We start from the raw sequence: 25,730 nt of genomic DNA on the forward strand, positions 1-25,730 counted from the left end.
GATATCACAACTATGAGCCTACACTTGTAGCACCCAAGTATCTTTATTTGTAAAATGCTCTGCATTTTCCAATTGTGGTAAGGCATACATCAAGGACTCTAGCCACAAAGGCTCTAGTGGTGAAATATATTCACAGCCTTCTAAATTAGAACTTGAAACACATATTCCTAACTAGACAAGATAGCAGACAGTAAAAATCTACCTATAATTCAATATCAACATAAACTTATTTCAGCATTTCTAGGGAAGAAGAACAATGAATTCCAAATGTTCAATCTACAATCATATGAAACGTAAGCCATTAGTTACTAACTACCTGTGAAACTAAATATTTGTTATCCATTTAGCATTTATTAACTACCTGTGAAATTAAATATTTGTTATCCATTTAGCATTTATTGATCCCAAATAGCTAATTCTCAGGAATCTTTTACACCTCATCTTCTTTCAGGAAGAACTTCTAAAATATTCCCAAGCCGCTAAATGTCACTTTAAAAAAAAAAGTAAATTAAAAAAAATTATAGCTAGATATTTTAAGAGTTATCAAAAGGAATATATCACAAATATCTAAATTAATAGCTTGAATACCTCATATTTGAAACTTGGTCTTGTGGAACTGAACCAACTGTTGGAACTGCAGGTAATTTTGCATTAGATGATCTACCACCTATAAGAGAAAATAACCATTCATGGGATGAACAAGAGTTCAAACAAAAAAGGTATCTTGATACCAAATCACAAAACAAAACATACGATACTGCATTTTTCCAGGTGCATTTTGCCAGATAGCACAGTTCGTAAAGGAGCTGCCTGCCAATGCAGGAGACACAAGAGATGCGGGTTCAGTCCCTGCATCAGGAAGATCCCCTGGAATAGGAAATGGGAACCCCTCCAGCATTCTTGCCTGGAAAGTCACATGGTCAAACGAGTCTGCAGGGCTACAGTCCATGGGGTCGCAAAGAGTCCAACATGACTAGGCATGCACACACCCATACATTTTTAATGCCTATTATAATCTGATGGGACTTCCCTCGTGGCTCATTGGTAAAGAATCTGCCTGCAATGCAGGAGATGTGGGTTTGACCCCTGGGTAGGAAAGATCCCTTGTTGAAGGAAACAAGAACACTTTCCAGTATTCTTGCCTGGGAAATCCCATGGACAGAGGATCCTGGCAGGCTACAATCCATGGTGTTATAAGAGAACTAGACATGACTTACAGACTAAACAACAACATAATTGGATAACATTAAAATCTACCAATTAACAAGGTTTTTCTTGAATCATTTAATATATAATTCTCACATAAAGGAGTCTTTGCAACCATCAGCTGAAGAAGTAATAGAAAATTCTGAATCACTCAATTGGGATCATGATTCATTCAGTTCAACATCAAATAGCAAAGGACATACACAAGCAGAAACGTCTTAAAACTGAAGCAAAAAGGAGAAACCACTAATTCCAAATTTAGCTTAAATAGGTACGCCTCATTACCATGACAACTCTCTCTATGCAGTCACTAAATAACTTCTGCTCGATACTTTAAACGCTTCTGAATCGAGTTCAGCAAACATTACGCAATAATCAACTGAGAAGTCTTTCTTAAGTGATACAAGCAGAACATACACTCCCTCCTGGGTGTCCTCACTGTAATTAGGACATAACCTGATGTTGTATTTGTCACACTATATTTCAACTGATTTTTTAAATGTCCTTCTCCCTCATACACTAATATTTTTGAAAGCAGAGATCACATCTTTTTCATCCATCTCTCTCAAATACCTAGATAAAGTAACAAAATAGAAGGTTCTCAATTTATAATTGCAAAAATCATTCCCTTAATCAAACCATCTCCCAGATTTTAGTAGGTCATTCTTCCCATATGGTATATAATTCCCTCTCCATTTCCTATAATTTTATGTCCCTATCTTTGTTCAAACTACTATATAAAATTAATTCCCATGGTCTAATTTTGCTCTCCAATGAACACTCCCAGATATCCTTATTTTTGTTTATCTGTATTGCTCAGTGGCCAACTCACCCTCTTCGAGTACAAACTGTTCACGCTATCCTGCCCTATACAGAGCTAACTTCTTCATGTTTTCCAAAAATAACTGTGCTTATAAATTTTACTTGGAAAGAGAAAAATAAATACCAGGAAATTAACTCTGACAGAGTCAAAGAATGGACAACACAGAATATAGGAAGTTTTGAAAAAGTCCAGAAGACTAATTTGGATGGTAATTTACTGAGGCTTGAAGAGTTCTAAAAAGTTCACAAAAGTAGGGGAAAAATAAAGTTCCCATTTAAGAATCAGAACATATGAGATAGAAAAGCATTTAATTTAAGCTAGGAGGAAGACCTGAAGAAACAGAAGGGCCATTTTCTAAGACTGGCAATAGGGTGAAAGAAGAAAAGAGGACAAACACGGTGTTAAATGCCTCTCTCCAACACAAGGGTCACAAGAGTCACTGGGACTCAGCTGGGAGGGTATCCTAACAACATGGAGGGGATGCGTGCAGGAGACGCACTGGCACTCCAGGAAGTGAAACTTCCATTTCTAAAAACAAGGTCTTCAAAGGATGCCAAGTTAGTATTGGAGCAGACTGAAATCCCACCACAATTCTATACAGGGACAGACCGAGAAAGGCAACAGACATGTCGAAGCAAAGGAAACAAAGATGCAGAGCTTACACACAGGAGGGAAGGGAGGCTTGAAGAATTCTGGAATCTATCAGGATGCACGCTCAGGATGCTTTTGATCCATTCTTAGAACCTCAGGCGTGGGCACACTAGAAACACCTAAAGCAGACAAAGTGGTGTGGACAGAAAGACAGATAAGAGGGAAACAGAAGAAGACATTTCCATCCAGCATGTAGAAAGAAAGATGGTAGAAATAGGGGAGAAGGTAGAAAAGCAGCCTCTTTGGCATCTGGGAGCTGGCTGTAATGTCAACTAGGCCCTGGGGTGGTTAAGGGCTGGCTTTAGAACCTATACCTAGCTCATGGTCTTCTTTTGCTGACTATGAACCATTTCATAAAACAGCAACGGCAAACAATGCCATGTCATGACTATGATGAGCCAACATAAAATACCACTCTGTAATCGTGTCCCAAAAGACCAAAACATGAACTCCATAACATAACAAAGATGGTCAAACATCCCAAATTCTAATATGAAAGACTGCTATTTCTTTACCAATTAGAGCTTTAGGCTCCATCAAGTCTTCCATGAGTCTAGATAACACTTAATTAGGATACCTAAAATCACAATTACCCATGCTTCCTGACAGTTCCTAATTCAGAAGAAAGGCCCACTTCCATAACCCTGACCTCAAATTATCATTTTTTTCCAATTATTTTATTTACCCAATGCATGGATACATCCTGATTTTTAAATTCAGAAATGTTCTGTACAAGCCCTCCTAGTCCCAGTCCTTTTCCAAAGGCAGCCACTAGCGGCAGTTTGGAAACATATCCTTCCAGACTATATTCTCTACACTTACACACAAACTCAAATCCTTTAATAAATCGTTTTCCCGGAGATGTCGCAAGTTTCTTCATTGTCTACATTCTCCCTCACTGAATTAATTTATTCAAACAAAGGTTTATTGCTAGGATCTTCATTGGAGGACACTGATACAGACTTTAGAGAAAGTCATCAGAGAAAAGACAGGAATCGTGGGCTTATTTTAAAAGAAACAGAATTTAAGAAATCTCTAGGTAAGAATTATTTTCCATAACAATCTATTTCATCTTGATAAGATGCACATTCTCCCACATGATAACATCGCTTAAATCAATGAATTTTACTAAGGTACCTTAACAAGTAGTTAACCAGAAGTTGAGACCTAATTGTGAGAAAACTGGATAAAGCCAGGAAAGCAACAGAACCGAGTCTGCAATTTGGTAAACGGCTAAAGGACGAGGAATGCAGTAACTCTCTGAATTCACTGTTTTGACAACCTACAACCTCAAGATTATATACACTAGAGGAGAAACAGTTGTAAAATATAAGCATGTCATCTGAGGACACGTGCACCTTGGAGATATTCTGGATTCAATTCCATACCACGGCAATAAAGTAAATATCACAACAATGCAAGTCACACAAATTTTTTGGTTTCCCAGTGCATAAAAATCCATTTGACATCACAGAGTTACAACATACTTTCAATCTGTTAAAAAAAATGTTAATTTTCAGAAATATTTTTAAACCACACTATATCTGAAAACCACAATAAAGTGAAGCACAATAACTGCATTCTTTTACAAATTGTGCTTTTCACAAATTGAAGATCTGTGGCAACTCTGCATCAAGCAAGTGTATGGACACCATTTTTCCAATGATATTTCCTCACATCACATCTAAAAATCCACATTTTGCTGATTCTCATAGTTCAAACTTTTTCTTTTTATTATTATATTTATTATGGTGATCTGTGATCAGTGATCTTTGATGTTATTATTGCAAAACTATTATGACTGAAGGCTTCATATGGTTAGCATTTTTAATAATGTTATTTATTTTTTAATTTTACTTTATTTTAATTTACAATATTGTATTGGTTTTGCCATACATCAACATGAATCTGCCACGGGTGTACCTGAGTTCCCAATCCTGAACCCCCCTCCCACCTCCCTCCCTGTACCATCCCTCTGGGCCATCCCAGTGCACCAGCCCCAGGCATCCTGTATCCTGCATCAAACCTGGACTGGCGATTCATTTCATATATGATATTATACGGGTTTCAATGCCATTCTCCCAAATCATCCCACCCTCTCCCTCTCCCACAGAGTCCAAAAGACTGTTCTATACATCTGTGTCTCTTTTGCTGTCTCACATACAGGGTTATCCTTACCATCTTTCTAAATTCCATATATATGCTTTAGTATACTGTATTGGTGTTTTTCTTTCTGGCTTACTCCACTCTGTATAATCAGCTCCAGTTTCATCCACCTCATTAGAACTGATTCAAACGTATTCTTTTTAATGGCTGAGTAATACTCCATTGTGTATATGTACCACAACTTTCTTATCCATTCATCTGCTGATGGAATTAAGGTATACACATGGTATTTTTAGACATAATGCTATAGGATACTGTAAATAACTTTTATATGCACTGGGAAACAAAAAATTCATGTGACTCACTTTGTGATAGCCACTTTACTGCAGTGGTCTCCAAGGTATGCCTGTATATAAAACATACACTCTCATTAACATACACATCGATAGAGTGCAGTCCCTAACCTGACCACTGAGAGGACCTGAGAGCATCTAACACCTAACTGCATGCACCCTGGCTTCTAAGTACTACACCCCACTATATAGACAAACCAGGAACAGCTGATTTAGTATCTGTGGAAGAAAAGCACACAATGAACTTGAAACATCTACTTTGGCTTTTCAGAAGGCAAGGAAATGTCCAAGGAATGACAGGATATGTCACAGTGGCAAAGGGGCCAGCTTAAAGGGACTCGCACCTACCAAGATGGAGACAATCTGAGCATGAGAATAACAACAGTAATTGACTGTAACACATCCAATAAAACAGGAAGCAATGAAGCCATGCTGATAAAACTGACTGTTGATAAAATTAACAATCTGGAAAACAGGGCATTTAAAGAACTTCAAAGTATATCTTGACAAAAGATATATTAGACAAAAGACATTATAAGACAAAAGACTTATTAATTACAACTCTATAATATAGGGACTTGGCAGCTATACTTCAATCAAGTGATGAAAGTGGTCACTGTCAAGCATTTTAACAAATCAAAATTGTGCACCATATGATTAGATTCTTTCCTTCTCTGTCCCAGAACAGTCCTAGCAGAGAAATATAATGATTTTAATCAAGAGGAAATATCAGATCAACTCAAATTCAGGGACACTCATTTGGTTGTTCCCAATATTTTACAATAAACAATGTTTTGTATATGCTTATATAAATCTATATGCACTCCTTTATATCCTTGAAGTAACTTCCTAAAGTCAATAAGCCCGAAGTTTAATTGTTGATATACACTGGCTTTCCTGGTAGTTCAGCTGGTAAAGAACCCACCTATAAAGCAGAAGACCCCCATTTGATCCCTGGGTCAGGAAGATCCCCTGGAGAAAGGGACAGGCTACCTTCTCCAGTATTCTTGCCTGAAGAATTCCATGGACAGAGGAGCCTTGAAGGCTCCAAGAGGTCGCAAAGAGTTGGACACAACTGAATGACTTTCACTTTCACACACTGTCAAATTGCCCTAAAGAAAAAAAAAGTAATTTCCACTTCTTTGATTATTAATAAAATTGAATATATTTTTCCCAATTGACAGGAAACAAAACAGGAAACATAATTGACTATTCTGATCTTTTGAGTATTTTCATTGGAATCTTGTTCTTTATGACTCCACTCATCAGCCACCCACAACCAAAGCATTTTCAAATTGAATCCTAGCTCTATCAATACAAGCTCAGTTTGTTTGATAACAACTACCCTTAAGAGGTTATAGACTAAATGTTCAGGGAAAACAGAAAGGATTCTGTCACTTACTGTGTGACCTTGGGCAAAGTTACTTAAGCTCTCTGCGCTTCACTTACTTCATCTAAAAAATTAACACGGATACTCACGTCACAGAATTATTTCAAGGATTAAAGTACTTAGAACCATGGCAAAACCAATACAGCATTGTAAAGCAAAATAAAGTAAAACTAAAAATTAAAATAATAATAATAAATAAAGTCCTTACAACCTATACCACAGTAAACATACAATGTGTGACAGTTTCCCTTCTTACTCTTCTATTCTAGGACCACCTTTAAAACATTGAAAGGAAGTTATCATGTTTCCCTTTAGTCTGTACTTGAGGCTGAAAAGACACCCAAATTTTTCAATGATTATTCATGTGACACTGAAGTGAAGTGAAGCCGCTCAGTCGTGTCTGACTCTTTGCGACCCCATGGACTGTGTAGCCTACCAGGCTCCTCCATCCATGGGATTTTCCAGGCAAGAATACTGGAGTGGGTTGCCATTCAGTTCAGTTCAGTTCAGTTCAGTTCAGTCGTGCAGGTAAATAAATGAGATGAAGCTTATAAAATGAAGTACCTTTACAAATTTCCCCATACAAACTTAAGATGAAAGGTAAATTCTTTTGAAAAATCTAGAACCCAATCCCAGATTTCACTGCTATAAAAAGTGGATTGCCAACAGTTTCATTTATCAGATCAGTATAAAAAACAAAAAGCCATAAACATTTGGTAAATCTAGCCACTGTCCTCCATAGCCTGTCACTGCCTCATACCATTCCCAAGATTTCCTGGATTACCTCAATTTATCCAGGCACTTTGATTCAGCTTGCTCACTCAACTAAGGCAAAGTTAATTCTGGGTATAGATAAACAAAGCCAGGCTCTAATCAGGGGTTTTGTAGATTTAACTAATTAAGAAACAGTAAAGATCTGGGATAACTTGGCCTTCTGAGAAACATGATTGGTCTTTAGGGAGAATGTGATCAATAATCAGCAGTTCTGATTACAGGTCTCAGCCAAACAGAAGCATTGGGAGATGTGGACAGTTTTATTGGAGAGCGGGTACTTCAGCAATCTTCCCAGTTACCCTCTGGATAGTTACCCAGCCTCGCTCTCAGAGTGAGCATACTCCTACAAGATGAACTTATCCAGAGTGAATCTTTCTTCTCCACAACACATTTTCTTCCTCTTCCATTGATAATTAGAGTTGATTTTCCTTTTTATTAAGATTCTAGTTTCTTGCTGACCTTCTTGCCATACTCCCCACCCTGCTCAAGGGAGAGCTAACTATCACTACATAAAAAACTAACAAATTGAATAGAATCTGTCTTAATGCATAGGATTGATTTTAAAATGAAGTACACATTTTTTTCATACTGACTAAGTTTTTAAAGTACATATATCAATTCCCATATTTTCACTGCCGAATGATTTCCAGTCTTGCATTTTGAAAATAAAATTTCAAAGTGGAAGTCAAGATAAAGTGAAATTGAAAATATTTATTTCTGTCAGGACCAATCCTTCTATTCTCACAGAACATTCATTAAGTACTTCAAAGACCAAACACTGTTATTACACTCAGTTAATGATACCTGCGATTTTCTAGATTCCTGACAGCAATATGATCATTCAATCACGGTTGGCCACTGATTTCTGCTACCAGTGATTAATGAAATATTTCTGAGCTGTTTTAGCAATAGTTTTTAAAGACCATCTTTATTTAGAGTATGTTGGACATTTTCTCTAAAAGGACTAATTGGCATCTTTTCTTGAGCTTTTCTGAAGCTGACAAAAAGGAACAAATAAGGTTCAATCTAGTTAAAAATAGAGATAGAAGTAAAAAGTCTCAAGAAATGTATGAAGCTTCACAAAGTAGTTTAAAACATTAGCTTTAACTGTCCAAACTGAATCTGATTTTAATAAGCTGAAATATATATCAAAATTTGCAAAAGATGAGGAGCATTGAGGGATCAAAAAAAAGTAACAAAAATAATTCCTTGATACTACCCTAGAAATAATGTCAATTTTCAAACCAACATTTTTTTATTGTGATCTATAGCAGAAAGGAGCCTGGCGGGCTACAGTCCATGGGGTCTCAAAGAGTCGGACACGACTGAGTGACTTCACACATAGCAGAAAGGGATTTTCTTTAACTAAACTTTTTAAATCACAAGAAGACATATTATGGAGAAAGATAAATGAATCAATCAGCAACAGTTTTAAGGAAAAAAACACAAAATTCACACCAGGTGTCCTTCATTCCTACTAGACAGAAAAATGTAACTTCCAAATACATTCTGTATTTTTTCAGCTCAGATTAATCATAAGTTTACGACAAATTTGTTTTAAACTAATTTAACAATAAAAATATTTTCAACAAGTGATCACACATGTAAATTCAAAAGCTACTTCCAACCTGTGAAATGCTACTAACTTATCTTTTCATTACCCTTACACTGATAAACTGTCTCCTTCAAACTGACATTTTTCCAGATACTCAAAAGAACAAAAAGGAAAATGTAACTAGATCATCTGTCTAGCATCTATCTAGAGAATAGCCAATTGTTTATTCAAGGTCCCTAAGGGTCTACATAAATAATGTCCTCTGCAATAAAGTCTCATTAAAACAAATGCCAATATTTAATCCCTGAACACTGTATTTTTCAACTGCATCCTCTTTCCTTTTCTCCCTCTCTCCCTCCCCACCCATTCCAGACCTATTCAAGGAGGGACAATCTACATGCCAGTTTAAACTCTTCATTAAATAAAAGAAATTTTTATTAAATAAGTAAAGATAAGCCTCTTGGGTCAAATATTATAAAAGTGAAGAACCAAGTATTTTCCTTTGACATTAAAAATAAACATTCTAATTTATATCAATAACATGCATGGCTCTGATAAAAAAGAATATAGAGCCTAACATTCTAATAAAGGTATGATTATTGAATTTTGCAAATTAGCAAAGACTCAGCACTTAAAGTACTTAAGAGCAATTCATTTAGATTCTTCATTGGGCTTACTTCAATTCTGTTTTAATCATTTATGCTTTGCAATCACATATATTTGAAAAATACCACAGAATATTTGAATAAAGAGTAACTGCATCTTAACATGCAGTCTGGGCAATTAAACTTTTACCAGTAAGTAATTTGAAAATCTATAAATTTTGATATATTTCTAAAAACCTCTATTTTCTCTTTTAGTGTTCTTTATAAACAAATATGCATACACAAAGGGTATACTTTGTTCTCTGATGAATATTTTACAACTTACTATGAAAGATCTGTCATTATTATATTAAACGTTTTTGCTAATAAAATGCTACAAGAGCTAAGAAATATTATTCAAACCAAACTCTGAAATTTGAACACTGATCATCATTTGAATAACATACACTGCTTTAAAATTTATTTACAAATTTATTTTTCACAAAATGATTTTGGAGGTAATGTTTTAACAGAAAAGCCTCTGACCTCACATAAGTTGACAAGCTCCAGTTCTTTTTCTGGGATCCAGTCCTAGTTTCTCTTTAATTGTGCCACACATAAAACACAGCAATCACATTTTGATATCAAAATTTCCAAATAGTTTAAACTTTTCTGGTACAAAACTCATGTTTTATGTTTTCTAGTCCCATGATTTCTTCCAAGGAAACTTCCATTTTTGCTAATCTACTATCAAGCATATTTTTATTTACCAACAACTATTATTGAATATGAATAGGTCATTTTTTGTTGCTGACTCACTATAAAATTGAGAACTGAAGTCATCCCAAGGCACAGGTTTATTGTCTACAGGGACAGATATTAACTATACTTTCAAATAAAGAAAATAATCCATGATCAAACCCAAGACCAATATCTAACTTGCTCAGATTTACAAGAACAAACTGCCCAGCCCAGCACGTAATCACAATAACAATCAATTCATCCACAAATCATTTTCCCCAAATCCTGTTTGAATCAGAAGGATAATAAGATTCAATGTACTATATATAGCCTACTTTTTAATGGCTAATAACTTAAATCAAGAGATCTACCAAAAAGAAAACAAAAAAATCTATCAACTAAAATTATTAACAGCAGAAATATCTCTCTATTTGATTGGATTCCAGGTGAAAAGAGAACAGACTACAAGGGAAGTATGGTAGGCAAAAGCATGAAAGGCAGGGCTGTAGCTGGAAGGGATTGGGAGCAGGAGGAGAAGGGGACGACAGAAGACGAGATGCTGGATGGCATCACAGACTCGATGGGTGAACTCCGGGAGAAGCTGATGGACAGGCAGGCCTCTGCGATTCATGGGGTCGCAAAGAGTCAGACACGACTGAGCAACTGAACTGAACTGACTGAGGAGAGTCAGAAACAGGATTTCTTATCAAAGCAATAACGTTCACGGCAGCAATCAATGGAATGAAACAGAAGCAACAAACTAAAATCACCATACCACGTAAGTGACAACATGAGCCTAGTGACAAAGGAAGAGGAAAAAGATATCAAGACAAGTGACAGAACTAAAGACCACCATCAATAAACAACTTACAGCAACTTAGAATGAATTAATTTTTACATAATAGGAGCTAGAGAGAAAAAGGAAACTACTAGAAAGTCTACTCCAAGATGGAAGACAGTGGGAACTATTTGGGAAATACGACCACCATAAACTATACAACATTCAAATAGGCGGGGGGAAACTGGTAAATTATCACCTGGTTGCAGAGTGCTTCACTAACTAAAGCCTTTGACTGTGTGGATCACAACAAACTGTGGAAAATTCTTAAAAGAGATGGGGACATCAGACTACCTTAACTGTCTGCTGAAAAATCTGTATGAAAGTCAAGAAGTAACAGTTAGAAATGAACATGGAACAGCAGGCTGGTTGAAAATTGGGGAAGGAGTACATCAAGGCTACATTTTTTCACCGTAAGTATTTATTTATTTAACTTCTGTGCAGAGTACATCATGTGGAATACCAGGACAGATGAAGTACAAGTTGGAATCAAGACTGCTGGGAGAAATAACCACCTCAGATATACCCAGATGATATCACCCTAATGGCAGAAAGTGAAGAGGAACTAAAGAGCCTCGTGATGAGGATGAAAGAGGAGAGTGAAAAAGCTGGCTTAAAACTCAACACTCAAAAGACCATGACATCCGTTCCCATCACTTTAAGGCAAATAGAAGGGGGAAAAGTGGAAAGCAGTGGCAGGTTTTATTTTCTTGGGCTCCAAAATCACTGTGGACGGTGACTGCACCCATGAAATTAAAAGACCCTTGCTCCTTGGAAGGAAAAGTTATGACAAACTCAAGACAGCATATGAAAAAGCAGAAACAGCTATCTGCCAACAAAGGCCCATACAGTCAAAGCTACGGTTTTCCCAGTAGTCATGTATGGATGTGAGAGCTGGACCGTGAAGAAGATTGAGCGCTGGAGAAGTGATGCTGTCTAACTGTGGTGCTGGAGAAGACTCTTTAGAGTCCCCTGGACTGCATGAAAGTCAAATCAGTCAATTGTAAAGGAAATCAACCCTAAATATTTCTTCAAAGGATTGATACTGAAGCTACAATACTTTGGCCACCCGATGTGAAGATCCAACTCACTGGAAAACATCCTTGATGCTGGGAGATACTGAGGGCAGGATGAGAAGGGGGCCACAGAGGATGACATGGTCAGATGGCATCACCAAGTCAATGAACATGAGTCTGAGCAAACTCTGGGAGATGGTGAAGAACAGGGAAGCTTGTAGTCCATGGGGGTACAGAGAGTCAAACACAATTTAGCAACTGAACAAGAGCAACATCCAACAATTATAACAGTCTTCAAGATGGAAAATTATTCTGTCATTCTGCACATGGTTCTTCAGGGTGAGTATTTTACATTATAATGATTACTGGAAAATGGCTTCAGAAGAAAATTCATCATACTGTTTTATATTAAATAGCAAACCAGCATGTGTGTTCTCACCTTGCAACCCCACTGACTATAGCACACCACGCTGCTCTGTCCATGGGATTTCCCAGGCAAGAATACTGGAGTGGGTTGCCATTTCCTACACCAGGGGATCTTCCTGCCTCAGGGGTCACTGGCAGGTGGATTCTTTACCACTTGTGCCACCTGGGGAGCCCCCTTCCTGTCAAATATTACCTATAACTCAGCCTTTTTCTATTAATATTAAATATTACCCATATATCAGCTTTCTTTCTATTTATCTCTTCTGAAGACTACGGGAATTTTTTTCTTTCCCTTGTATCCCTGTTATTTATTTTTTTATTTAACACTTTTTCTGTCTTTATTGAAATAAGTCAGACAAAGACTGCACAAATTTTTAAAACTCAGATCCAATTTAATTTGTCCCATAAACTGAAATTAAAGGGCACTGTATTCAAAATAAGATGAAAATAATGAACTTACTACATATGGTCTAGGAAGTTACCAGAAATTAATATTACTGAATTTAAAAGATGGCAGAAAGTTTCATAGATGTTAGTAACATCTGCCTTTTTCCCAACAGGGGGCTGGTCTAGAAAAATCACAGCTGACTCTTTTTAAGGCCTTTTGATAGAGGTGAAAGAACAGAAATGTACATAACCAGTCCAAAACAGATCACCAAATTGCTTCTTCTCCAAAATTTAAAAAAAAAAAAAAAAAAAAACAACACATCAGAGTATAATGGAACAACAAAGAAGAAGGAAATTCTACTAGAGTACTATACTTATTATCCTTCATAGTTTCTCACTAAGACAATGAATGATGAAAAATATACACATATACAATACTACTGCAAGATATTAATGACACAGGAATGAAGAGGGGGTAAAACTAAGAAGGTATAATACGGGAACTCTCTACCTTCCATTCCTATAGCCTAAAACATCTAAACAATAAGGTCTATTACTTTGCTAAAATGTTTTAATAAAACAAAAAATGAGACAGCACAAGGCTGTCTACTACTATTGCAGCTTTTAGTTTCCTTGTAAACATTTTTCTTCAACTATTTTTCCTAAGTATAAAAATAATATGTGAAGTGAAGTCGCTCAGTCATGTCTGACTCTTTGTGACCCCATGGACTGAGCCTCCCAGGCTCCTCTGTCCATGGGATTTTCCAGGCAAGAGTACCGGAGTGGTTGCCATTGCCTTCTCCAGGGGTTCTCCCCGACTCAGGGATTGAACCAGGGTCTCCCGCATTGCAGGTGGACACTTTACCCTCTAAGCCACCAGGGAAGCCCCAAAATAATATAGGATTACTGATAAATTTTTGGAAAATATACTAAAATTAAAATTTTCAAAAATCAAAATTTCCAGTAATTCATGGAAAAAATCATGTAACTTCAGTGTACATTTCCTTGCTTTTCATATATTAAAAAAATATACATACTTCAAATATTTACTATCACACAGCATGTAAAGCGTTGCATGTAATATTTTATTTAACCTACTGTGAGCATTTTCTACTATCACTCAACACTAAGAAAGTTGTAAAGAATTAACCACATTTAAAATTTTGAAAAAATGTTTCTGTTGACACAAGTAAAATAACTACAATGAAAGGGGGGGAAAAAACCAGGGACGATAAATAAACAATCCTAGTCTTTGTTTCTAGAACACGTGCTATGTAGTACACAGAAAGGAAAAATAAAATGTCCCTGACAATTGGCTAGTAGACATATCAAGTTCAAAGCAAAACTCTCTGAAATATACTTGTCTACCAAACAAAAGTAGAACAGTGGATAGGAGGCCTGAAATGTCCCAAAAGATGAGGAGAAAACAGTATTTCTGATTTTAATGCAGCCCACCTACTCATCCTTTCAAAATTCCTTCTATTTTTTATTAATCTCATCCTAGAGTAACAAGAAAGAATAAATCCTTTGGGGGATTAATTTTTTTCTAGTTTTTTAGTTTAGGGTTTTTTTTTTTTAATGAAATAGCACAACACAGAAAAATACTATTTATATAAATTAATATCCCCCTTGTTTTAACTTGGTCTTTTTTTTCCTTATAGACTGCAGCAGGTTTAATAGCAGCCCCAAAGGTATGCCCAAGTTGTAACCCCCAGAACCTACAAAGAGGACTTTATTTACAAAAACAATCTTTGTACCTGTGATTGTGGATTTTGAGATGAGATCAGCCGGGATTACGGTGGGCCCTTGTTTGTTTGTGCTCAGCTGCTCATTTGCATTGACTCCTTGCTACCCATGGACTGTAGCCTGCCAGGCTCCTCTGTCCATAGACTTTTCCAGGCAACAATACTGGAGTGGGTTGCCATTTCCTACTCAATAACTTGGTCCTTTTAATATCACAGTCTTCAAGTTCACCCAGTATTATCACTAAGTTTCTAAAAAACTGCTAGGATTTAAGGTCTTGCACCCAAGACTTTGGAAGGAATATAGAAAGAGAGCTGGGACAAAAATCAAACTGCAGTAAGAGTTACTGAACTACCAAGACTAACACCTGAATGACGACTCGAGGGCAGCATTCCCCTCCCAAGTATCTAACTCAGACACTATGCAAGAGAGAGCAAAGCACTGGATACCACATGAACAGCTGGCAATTGACAACCAGACTCAAAGACCAAATTTCACCGAAACTTTCTCATACTAACCACTACCTATATACAACTCAAGAGCAAGGAGAGGAAAAAAGTATTTTAATAGATCTCTCATTCTTTCATCCACACAAATAGTGACATCCAATTCACCACACACTACTACGTTTAAGTGGGAAAAGTACTGAAATCCTTGATTTAATTTATTTCATATTGCTCAAATTTATTCAGAAAATTACTAAATAATCAACAATACAAAAGTATAATCATTTAAAACACGCCTTACAAAACTTTTTACTTAATCAACAATCCTAAACTTTGCTAAAATGAGATTAAGAACTTTTTTGTTGTAATCACTGGTAACAAACTTACCAGGTGATTCTCCCCCCACATCTGAGGCTTGAGCTGAATCTACTGAAGAAACAACACTAACAGCGTTGGTAGGTGTACCTGTGAGTGTGCAAGGTAAGACTGCTGACTTTTTTGTCGCAACGATGACACTTCTGTAATAAAGAAAATAAACAGATTTTAAAATATAGAAGATCACACAACTACATAAACTTCAAAACAGAAAACAGGAAACCAACTTCTTTCTGCCATATATCTCTATTCTGATGTACAATTTAGAAAACACTCTCAATGAGAAATCACTTCAGTGGTATTCACATTAATTTATTCTTTCCTTTTCAGAATCAAGATAATGTTCTATGAAAATACAATAATCCATGTTAACATTTAAACTTATATTTACTATACTCTTTAAATTTAAAATCATCTTTAATTATCCAACTTAAAATATAACCAAAGGTATATACAAAAAGGAAATATGGCATTCATGTGGAGAAGTAACTTTTTTTTAACCTCAGAAGTGAAGCAGAAAACTCAACAGATTTCTACAAGAATCTCAAAGCACCAGTAAGTTGAAATGATAAAACCTTAGAAATCTTATAAAGTAAGAAAATGCAGACATTAACAATTTTTAAACATGTACACAGTCAAACTTTTACTTTTCAACCCTCAAAGACTATCTTGTGATAATATTACAAAGAAAAAACAACGCATACACATAAAAGTTAGATATAAAAATATCAACTAATCAAATTTGTTCATCTTTGTATTATTTAAACACAGGTATTTATAATATACCAATTTCAATTAAAGGGTAATACTTTATGCCAAAATAGTAACTAAAAGACCTTATTAAGCATAACGTAAAAGGCACTTTTAATTGAAGTTAGCTCCATAAACATGCAAAAACCCAGTTAATGAGGTAAAGAGGACAGCTGATATATAATGCACTCCCACAGCAGTGCTTACTTTTAATTACCTGGTGTTAACCATAAGCCTAAAGTCTTCAACATTCGATTTATTTAATCACATCTTTTGTTGACAATATTGTAACTGCAAGCTTCAAGTATTCCCTTAACAGCTTTATTCCGTTTCGAAATAAAGTTACTTGATCCCAATAAATGCATTCAGAAGTGAAAATTATGTAATTCCAACACTTTAACAATACATTTTGTTTGCATTGTTACATCAGAAAGAGACAACACAAAGTGAAATAGGTTCTGTTTTACTTCAGTGCCTATCATGTGGCAGCAAACACTGTTGCCAATTAAATCCAGTTCTCCTGCGCTAGGCATGGTGTATTCAATGTACTTGGGGGTAGCTGGTGGCACCTCATTATAAGGGTGACTGCCAATGTTAACTATACACTAAAAAATAGGAGCAACAGCCACCTGAGCCCTCAATCCAAAATGCTGTGCTGAAATCATGGTAGCTCATATCACATGAAGACTATTGACTTTAGGGGGAGTGGACGACCCCCTCTCTGCATGTGTGCACGTGCGTGTGTGTACACGTGTGCTGGTAGTACACTCACAAAACAATACAAAATGTACTTTGCCCATTACCTGCTACAGGCAAAACTTTACAAGCCTATTGTTTAAGAAACTCTGTAGCTATTTATTTGCTAGCAAGCTATTTTGACGGGAGAGGCATGAACATGGAGGATTTACTCTGACATTTGTTCACAAAAGAAACAACTAGCAAGATCTGGTTTGCTCTACAAGAGCCAAGTACTGATAGGAGCGACAGAATTTAGTATTTAGAAAAGTGAAACCGTTTTTTCTGTATTTGAAATGTAAGCCATAAGCTTACCCTATGTACCGGCAATTCTACTCTTAGAAATTTCCTCACGATAACTTAAGACCATAAAGAATAGATACAATAACATTAAGAAATGCTTTACTGATAACAACCAAAATCTGGAAATAGCCCTGAATCTTTAAGCAGAAAAATGAATTAAAATTTGGTGGTATACATATAGGACGGAATAATAGTAATATAAATAAACTACTGATTGATTAACATAACATGTATGAATCTCAAAAGCATTATGTTAAGTGAAGGAAGCCTTATACAGAAGAACACATACTTTGTATTTCCTTTAAGGATGTAAGGATTTAAGTCCTTCATGAACTTCCTACATGAAGTTCTAGAAAAGGCAAAATTAATCTGTTTAAAAAATATACAACAATAATTGCCTGTGAGGGACAGGCACTAGCTAGGAAGGAGCATTAAGGAACTTTCAAGACTGAGGACAACTTGACTGGAAATTTAGGTTACACAGGCGCTTAATTTGTCAAAACTCATAAAATGGCACACTTAAGATCTGTGCCTATCATAGTCTGTACACTTTACCTTAAAAAACTGTATTGGTCTCTGGTTAGAGATGTACGCGCCTTAACTGTTTAAGACTGAAGTGATCTTATGCCTGCAACTTACTTTGAAATGCATAAAAAAATAAGACTGATGGATACAGAGATGGCTATATGGAGAATTGTACAATGAAGTAAACAAATAAAGGCTAGTTGCAGAATCTCAGTGACAGGTCACTAAATGTTCACTGTACATCACTTTGAACTTCTCTGTATGTTTAACAAAATGGTGAAAAGATAGCAACAATGAAAAATTTACCACAGATGTCTCGTAAAACACAAAATCTCTATTCGTCAAAGATGGCACAGTTAATAACAGATAACGAAAGAACCTGACCTCATTTCTGTTCCTTCAAACAAGTGCCATTAATAATGTTCTCGATCATGAATAACAGCTATAACTTGGTTCAGTAAATATTTATTGTCCAATATCTTTCACACATTCTCATTCCAAACACATCTCAAGTGTGGGTTCCTATATGAATTTACATTTACCTAGCATTCCTTACGGACGTCTGCAATATGCTCCTATGGTTCCTGAACTAAGCACGTACATTATCTCACAACTCCAATCCTTTGTACGCACCGTTTCTCTACCAAGATTCCTTCCGCTTAGTCTGTTTGCCAGCAATCCTCCTTCTCACCTTCCAAAACCTTGCCCAAAGGTTAAGTGTCCCCAGACAGCCAAGCTGATGTTCACTATTCTTTGTGTTCTTGCATGATCCAATTATACAAACTTAATAAATACATACAGTACATGATCCTATCATATAAACTTAACAAATCATTAATGAATGTTAAGATTAAGCACTGATAATATGTCACGAATTACTACACAATTCACAAAATAATCCTAACATAGTTATTACTTTCATTTAAAAAACTGAAAAAGTAAAGTTCAGAAAGTAAAAGTAATTTTTCAAGGTAGATGGCAGAACCGACCCACAATTCTAGGTTTATCTAAACAAGGGCCTCTAATTTGAACCAGTTTCTTAAGTTTTACTGAGATATAATTCACATTCCATATAATTTAATTTATTCATATATAGTATAAAATTAAATGATTTTTAGAATATTCCAAAATTGTACAACCATCACCACAATTACATTAACATTTAAACATAATTCTATATTATAATCTATAAGCAATGAGAACAAAGGCTTCCAAGACTTAAATTTATTAATACATATGTACTACTGTTGCTGCTGCTGCTAAGTCGCTTCAGTCATGTCCGACTCTGTGCGACCCCATAGACGGCTACTAAAATACAAAAATATCTCTGCTCAGAAACAGAAAAACTGAATTCTTTAGCAATTTCCTCAGTACATAATAGAAAAATAGAATTAATCAATTTCCATATTCAATGTTTGTTTCAAATCACCTCTGAGAAAGTAACAATATAATGCTTTAGCTTTGGGCCACATAAAAACAAAGAAAATTCAATCACAAAGATTCACTTGGAAGGACATTAAGTAGGAGGCAAACTTCATGATATTCTCACTCCCTTTACTGTCTTTATTACTATAAGTTATAAATTTTCTGTGTAAAAGACTAAAATCTTCAACACAGGGGTATATTTAAGCTACCATACTTATCATGTATAAAAGTGTAAATCTAAACTGTTAGCAATGTTGTTGTTTAGTTGCTAAGTCCTGTCCAACTCTTTTGTGACCCCATGGACTGCAGCCACCAGGGTCCTCCGTCCATGGGATTTTCCAGGCAAGAATACTGGAGTCAGTTGCCATTTCCTTCTCCAAGGGATCTTCCCAATCCACAGATCAAATCTGTATCTACTACTTGACAAGCAGATTCTTAACCTCTGAGCAAATGGATTAGTAAACCCTGTCTTAAAATTTTAATAAAATGGCATCATTTTCATCCTACAGCTTAAGGTTCTACTTAAAACAAATTGAAATGCTTGACTGAATTTTTGATATATGCCATCAATTTTAAGAAAAAGCACTTCAAAGTTTTTGTCATATAAAAAGCAGAAGACAGGTAAATCCTTTAATTATGCAAGCTATTTTTCCAAACTTTCAAGTTATAATGAAATATTAAAGTATAAAATTCCACATATTATAGCTTTTTTTCTTTATACCCACCAACTTTAATAATTAGTATCTGTAAAGCACTATGCTAAGGACATATATGAATTGTGTTACTTACATTTACAACAAACTACCACCACCATGAGGGGATTATTTATACTAACAACCCAAGAGGTAAGCACTTCATATTATTAGCCCCATTTTACAAATGAGAAAGAAGTAACTTTCTAAGCCGCCTCCACAGATAGAAAGTATACACACTGCTGACTTTTCTTTTTCTTACCTGAACTAGGGAGACTTTTTTGAAGATTTCTTTTAATTGAGTAACAACAAAGAGAGAGCAACATTTTCTTCCAGATCACTAAGGTTGAGAAGTTCCATTTCAGAATTGTATCAGTTTGAAACATCATAAACTTTCACAGAAACGCTATTTTCCCTAACATGCAAATAGTTCACTAAAGGAGAAGAGCATTTTAAGCCAAGTACTTTATTCCCTAAGGATCTAGCTGAAAAGCCAGACAAAGCCCTTGAACTTTATCAAGATAAATCCCTGGCATCCACTAATCACCAGAGAGAATCTCTGAAGGAGATAAGAGCAGGAATTTTGGCATGGGAATGAACACAAACACCTTGCCATCCACAAAGGCCCACAACCTGGCAGCCTATCAGCGAGGTTCCACTCATGGAGCTGTTACTCTAAACTTTCCAGCTATTGCTTGGAAGTTGATAATTCTTAAGATATGAGGAGAGTTGTGATTTCTGACACAGCATTCCAGAGATAAATACATGATCAGAGGGATGCTTTGAAATTCTCTAAGATACTCCTTTGGTCTAAAGCTGCATGAAAAGTTTTTCAAAAGGTGTCTCTTGCTTTGAAAAAGAGAGGGGGAAAACAGAGCAGTTTGCTTGCCATCAGACAATATGTTAAATGCATACCAGACATGTAAGCTACAAACCGCCTCCTGAAAAATAGTATTGCCAAATTCACCTTTGTTTTCTATTTTAATAAATCCCTAAAAATGGATTCCCTTTGCAGTTTCCTGAACAAGTTCATAACCTACTCACTGAAGGTATCATGAAGGCACAGAAAATTTGTACACTATTTAAAAAGAAACAAATGCCAAAACACATGAAAATTGGAGAATTTATAAGGAAACAACTCTGATTATATTAGAAACATACATTAAAGGTAAAAACCTACCCTCAAGGTTTTCTCATAATTTAACCTAACATTAACACAAATTTAAACAAATTTATAAATACTGTCAATTTTTTAAAAGCCTAATCATTTACACCTCAAAATATAGTCATTGCAGTTTGTCATATACTTTTTGAGACATATGGAAACATATATATATTTTTAAGACCATTAAATCCCAAACTAAATTGTACTCTGCTTTTTCATTTAATAACATATCTTCAACATCATTTCAAATCAATACATAGTGTTGTGCTTTTCTCTCATCAGTGGCTGCGGAGTATTTACCATATATTTACCATATGCATAGGAAACAACACAAGTAACCAGTTCTTTATTTACAACTACGTTTGCATAGCACTGCCAAATGACAGGGTAGAGAGTCCACTGGCTATGGCTTAAATCCCAGCTCCACCACTTATCAGCACAAGAGCTTAAGCTGCTTTTTTACATTCCCTAGGCCTCAGTTTCTTCATCTGTAAAATAAAAACAAAAACAGTATCTGTCTTCCCACCTACCTGCCTATCTAAAACAATGCACTTTAACACTTTCACAGGGTAAAAGCTCAACAGGTATTAGCTTAATTAAGAAATTCCTCTTACAGGAAGAAAACATTTTGTACTTGCATACATCTGTATAAAATTCTAGAGATATAATTAAGTTTGCATATTTAAAATTTTAATTAACTGCCAATTTTCCCTCAAATAAACTGTACCACAATGCCCTCCACAATATACCCTCATTAACACTAGGCATCATCTTTTAAACTTCTAGATTTCTTCATGCTAAGTGCTACAGATTAATATATATTCAATATCATTTCACACCAATACATATTGTTCTGCTTTTTTTCCCGCTTTAATAGTCCTATAGTATCACACTGTCATATAGGAAACTGAGACTCAGGGGGATGAAGTAATTTGTCCAATCCACTAATAAGTAAATGAGCCAGAACTCACACACAGTTGTGTCTGATTTCCAGAATCAATATATAATTCCTATAAGCCTAATTAAAAAAAAATAAGAAAGGAATAAAAGGAAAAAAAGATCTGACTCTAGCAACCACTGTCTCTATAGCAACACATCACACATATACCATATGCTATTTACCTGGAACTGAGACTCTAGCAGTCTTACCATTCCAGGACACTCGATCTAAACTTTAGACAGAGGGAGAAGGAACAAGATGACAGAGGATGATGGCAAAAAGATTTTCCAATAAAATTATATATTCCCAGTGTTCAGCGCACCTTAATTATATAAATAATTTTAACCAGCTTGGACGTCTATGTGCCAACAAGTCTGAAGTAGGAAATCAAGAGATAAGATGAAATACAGAGAAGGCACAGTGAAATAAACAACCAGAAAGTAGGAAATTATGATGAAAATATGTCAAAAGAAAACAGAAGCCAACTGGAAGGAAATCCCACTGGATAAATAAGAGACAATTTCAGTATCTAGATGAACAACAATATAACAGTATAATTCATTCTATAAAACAGGAAACCCTAAGGCCATATATTGAATGTATTGAATTCATTTGATGAGGATGATAACAGTTTTATAGTACCTCTTCCCACGGAGTACCTTGACAGTGGAGAAACCCAGAAAATCCCATTTTAATAAATGATCTGAATGAATATCATCAGTAAGAAGATGAAACTGCGTGCCACTTGTTAGAACACAACAGGAAGAAACAGGGCCACTTCTGTGATACTACTCCCAAAGACGCTTTAAATTGAATCGAATCTCGAGGAAACATTAACAAACTAAACTGAGGGACATTCTACAAAACAGCTGGAGTCTCATCTTCTAAAGGGTCGAGGCTATTAAATTCAAGCAAAGAATAAGGAACTATTCTTCCAAAATGAAGAACAGAGCGATACAACAAGATACAGTACACAATTCTGAATTCAATCCTTCTACTAAAAAGAGCATTACTTAGAAAAACAACGAAACTTGAAATGGGTTCGAAGATGTGCAGGTATGATATCAATCTTAATTTCCTTATTGTGATGAATTTACTGTGGACATGCAGAAAAAAACACAATAAACTATTCAAAAAGGATGGCGTATTGTATCAGTTACCCCTCAACAGGTTTAGGAAAAGTAAAATTTCTTCTAATTGGCAACTTTTCTATAAGGTAGAGCTTGTTTCATATAAAAATGTTGACCTTTGAAAAAGAATTCAATAACTCATATATATGTCTTACAGACACAATTTCAGAAAATTTACTGTAAATTTAATATAAAGAAGCATCTCAAGCAAATTAGCCAAAGGTTTCTTAGGACAACAGAACCTACAAAGTCAGGAATCTCCAGTCAGCTCTCTCAAGCTGTCAAGACTGAACACTTAGATGAACTCCTAAGTCTGCCAGAATTCACAGATTCCCACTTTTTCCATAAAGGCTGGCACATACTGACAGCAGGGGAGTGAAAGATAACCATCTGGAAGAATAAGTGATTTTAAGCTCCAACAAACAAAGAAGAAAATTATTTAATACACAACTTGCTCTATACAGTCAGCAAAAATAAGATGAGGAGCTGACTGTGGCTCAGATCATGAACTCCTTATTGCCAAATTCTGACTTAAATTGAAGAAAGTAGGGAAAACCACTAGATCATTCAGGTATGACCTAAATCAAATCCCTTATGTTTATACAGTGGAAGTGAGAAACAGATTTAAGGCACTAGATCTGATAGACAGAGTACCTGATGAGCTATGGTCAGAGGTTCATGACATCACACAGGACACAGGGATCAAGACCATCCCCATGGAAAAGAAATGCAAAAAAGCAAAATGGCTGTCTGGAGATGCCTTACAAATAGCTGTGAAAAGACGACAAGTGAAAAGCAAAGGAGAAAAGGAAAGATATAAGCACCTGAATGCAGAGTTCCAAAGAATAGCAAGAAGAGATAAGAAAGCCTTTCTCAGCAATCAATGCAAAGAATAGAGAAAAACAACAGAATGGGAAAGACTAGAGATCTCTTCAAGAATATTAGAGATACCAAAGGAATACTTCATGCAAAGATGGGCTCGATAAAGGACAGAAATGGTATGGACCAAACAGAAGCAGAAGATATTAAGAAGAGGTGGCAAGAATACACAGAAGAACTGTACAATCTTCATGACCAAGATAATCACGATGGTGTGATCCCTCACCTAGAGCCAGACATCCTGGAATGTGAAGTCAAGTGGTCCTTAGAAAGCATCACTACAAACAAAGCTAGTGGAGGTGATGGAATTCCAGTCGAGCTCTTTCAAGTCCTGAAAGATGATGCTGTTAAAATGCTGTACTCAATATGCCAGCAAATTTGGAAAACTCAGCAGTGGCCACAGGACTGGAAAAGGTCAGTTTTCATTCCAATCCCAAAGAAAGGCAATGCCAAAGAATCCTCAAACTACCACACAATTGCACTCATCTCACATGCTAATAAAGTAATGCTCAAAATTCTCCAAGCCAGGCTTCAGCAATACGTGAACCGTGAACTTCCAGATGTTCAAGCTGGTTTTAGAAAAGGCAGAGGAACCAGAGATCAAATTGCCAACATCCGCTGGATCATCGAAAAAGCAAGAGAGTTCCAGGAAAACATCTATTTCTGCTTTGATTATTCCAAAGCCTTTGTCCGTGTGGATCACAATAAACAGTGGAAAATTCTTCAAGAGATGGGAATACCAGACCACCTGGCCAGCCTCTTGAGAAATCTGCATGCAGGCCAGGAAGCAACAGTTAGAACTGGACATGAAACAGCAGACTGGTTCCAAATATGAAAAGGACTACATCAAGGCTTACTTAAATTCTATGCAGAGTACATCATGAGGAATGCTGGGCTGGAAGAAGCACAAGCTGGAATCAAGATTGCCAGGAGAAATAACAATAACCTCAGATATGCAGACGACACCACCCTTATGGCAGAAACTGAAGAGGAACTAAAAAGCCTCTTGATGGAAGTGAAAGAGGAGAGTCAAAGAGTCGGCTTAAAGCTCAACATTCAGAAAACGAAGATAATGGCATCCGGTCCCATCACTTCATGGAAAATAGATGGGGAAACAGTGGAAACAGTGTCAGACTTTGTTTTTCTGCCCCCAAAATCACTGCAGATGGTGATTGCAGCCATGAAATTAAAAGACGCTTACTCCTTGGAAGGAAAGTTATGACCAACCTAGATACCATATTGAAAAGCAGAGACATTACTTTGTCAACAAAGATCTGTCTAGTCAAGGCTATGGTTTTTCTAGTGGTCATGTATGGATGCGAGAGTTGGATTGTGAAGAAAGCTGAGCACCGAAGAATTGATGCTTTTGAACTGTGGTGTTGGAGAAGACTCTTGAGAGTCCCTTGGACTGCAAGGAGATCCAACCAGTCCATTCTAAAGGAGATCAGTCCTGGGTGTTCATTGGAAGGACTGATGCTGAAGCTGAACCTCCAATACTTTGGCCACCTCATGTGAAGAGTTGACTCATTGGAAATGACTGATGCTGGGAGGGATTGGGGGCAGGAGAAGGGGACGACAGAGGATGAGATGGCTGGATGGCATCACCGACTCAATGGACATGAGTTTGAATGAACTCCAGGAGTTGGTGATGGACAGGGAGGCCTGGCATGCTGCGATTCATGGGGTCGCAAAGAGCCGGACATGACTGAGTGACTGAACTGAACTGAATGTAATATTAACATTATTCTTAAACAATCTTAATGATTATGTTG

At 36.2% G+C, this 25,730-nt stretch overlaps 1 protein-coding gene across 1 annotated transcript in view; it reads right to left on the bottom strand.

Annotated features, from left to right (window-relative positions):
• LRBA (LPS responsive beige-like anchor protein) overlaps window positions 1–25,730 on the bottom strand; it is a 747,979-nt gene that overhangs the window by 533,440 nt on the left and 188,809 nt on the right. Inside the window, exons 31-32 of the mRNA XM_018061590.1 lie at window positions 15,427–15,557; window positions 589–667 (exon numbers count right to left, since the gene is read on the bottom strand). Coding sequence (XP_017917079.1) covers window positions 589–667; window positions 15,427–15,557 — 210 coding nt within the window. The remainder of the gene's footprint in view (window positions 1–588; window positions 668–15,426; window positions 15,558–25,730) is intronic.

Source organism: Capra hircus, chromosome 17 (genome assembly GCF_001704415.2).
Source record: "Capra hircus breed San Clemente chromosome 17, ASM170441v1, whole genome shotgun sequence".
Classification (NCBI taxonomy): domain Eukaryota; kingdom Metazoa; phylum Chordata; class Mammalia; order Artiodactyla; family Bovidae; genus Capra; species Capra hircus.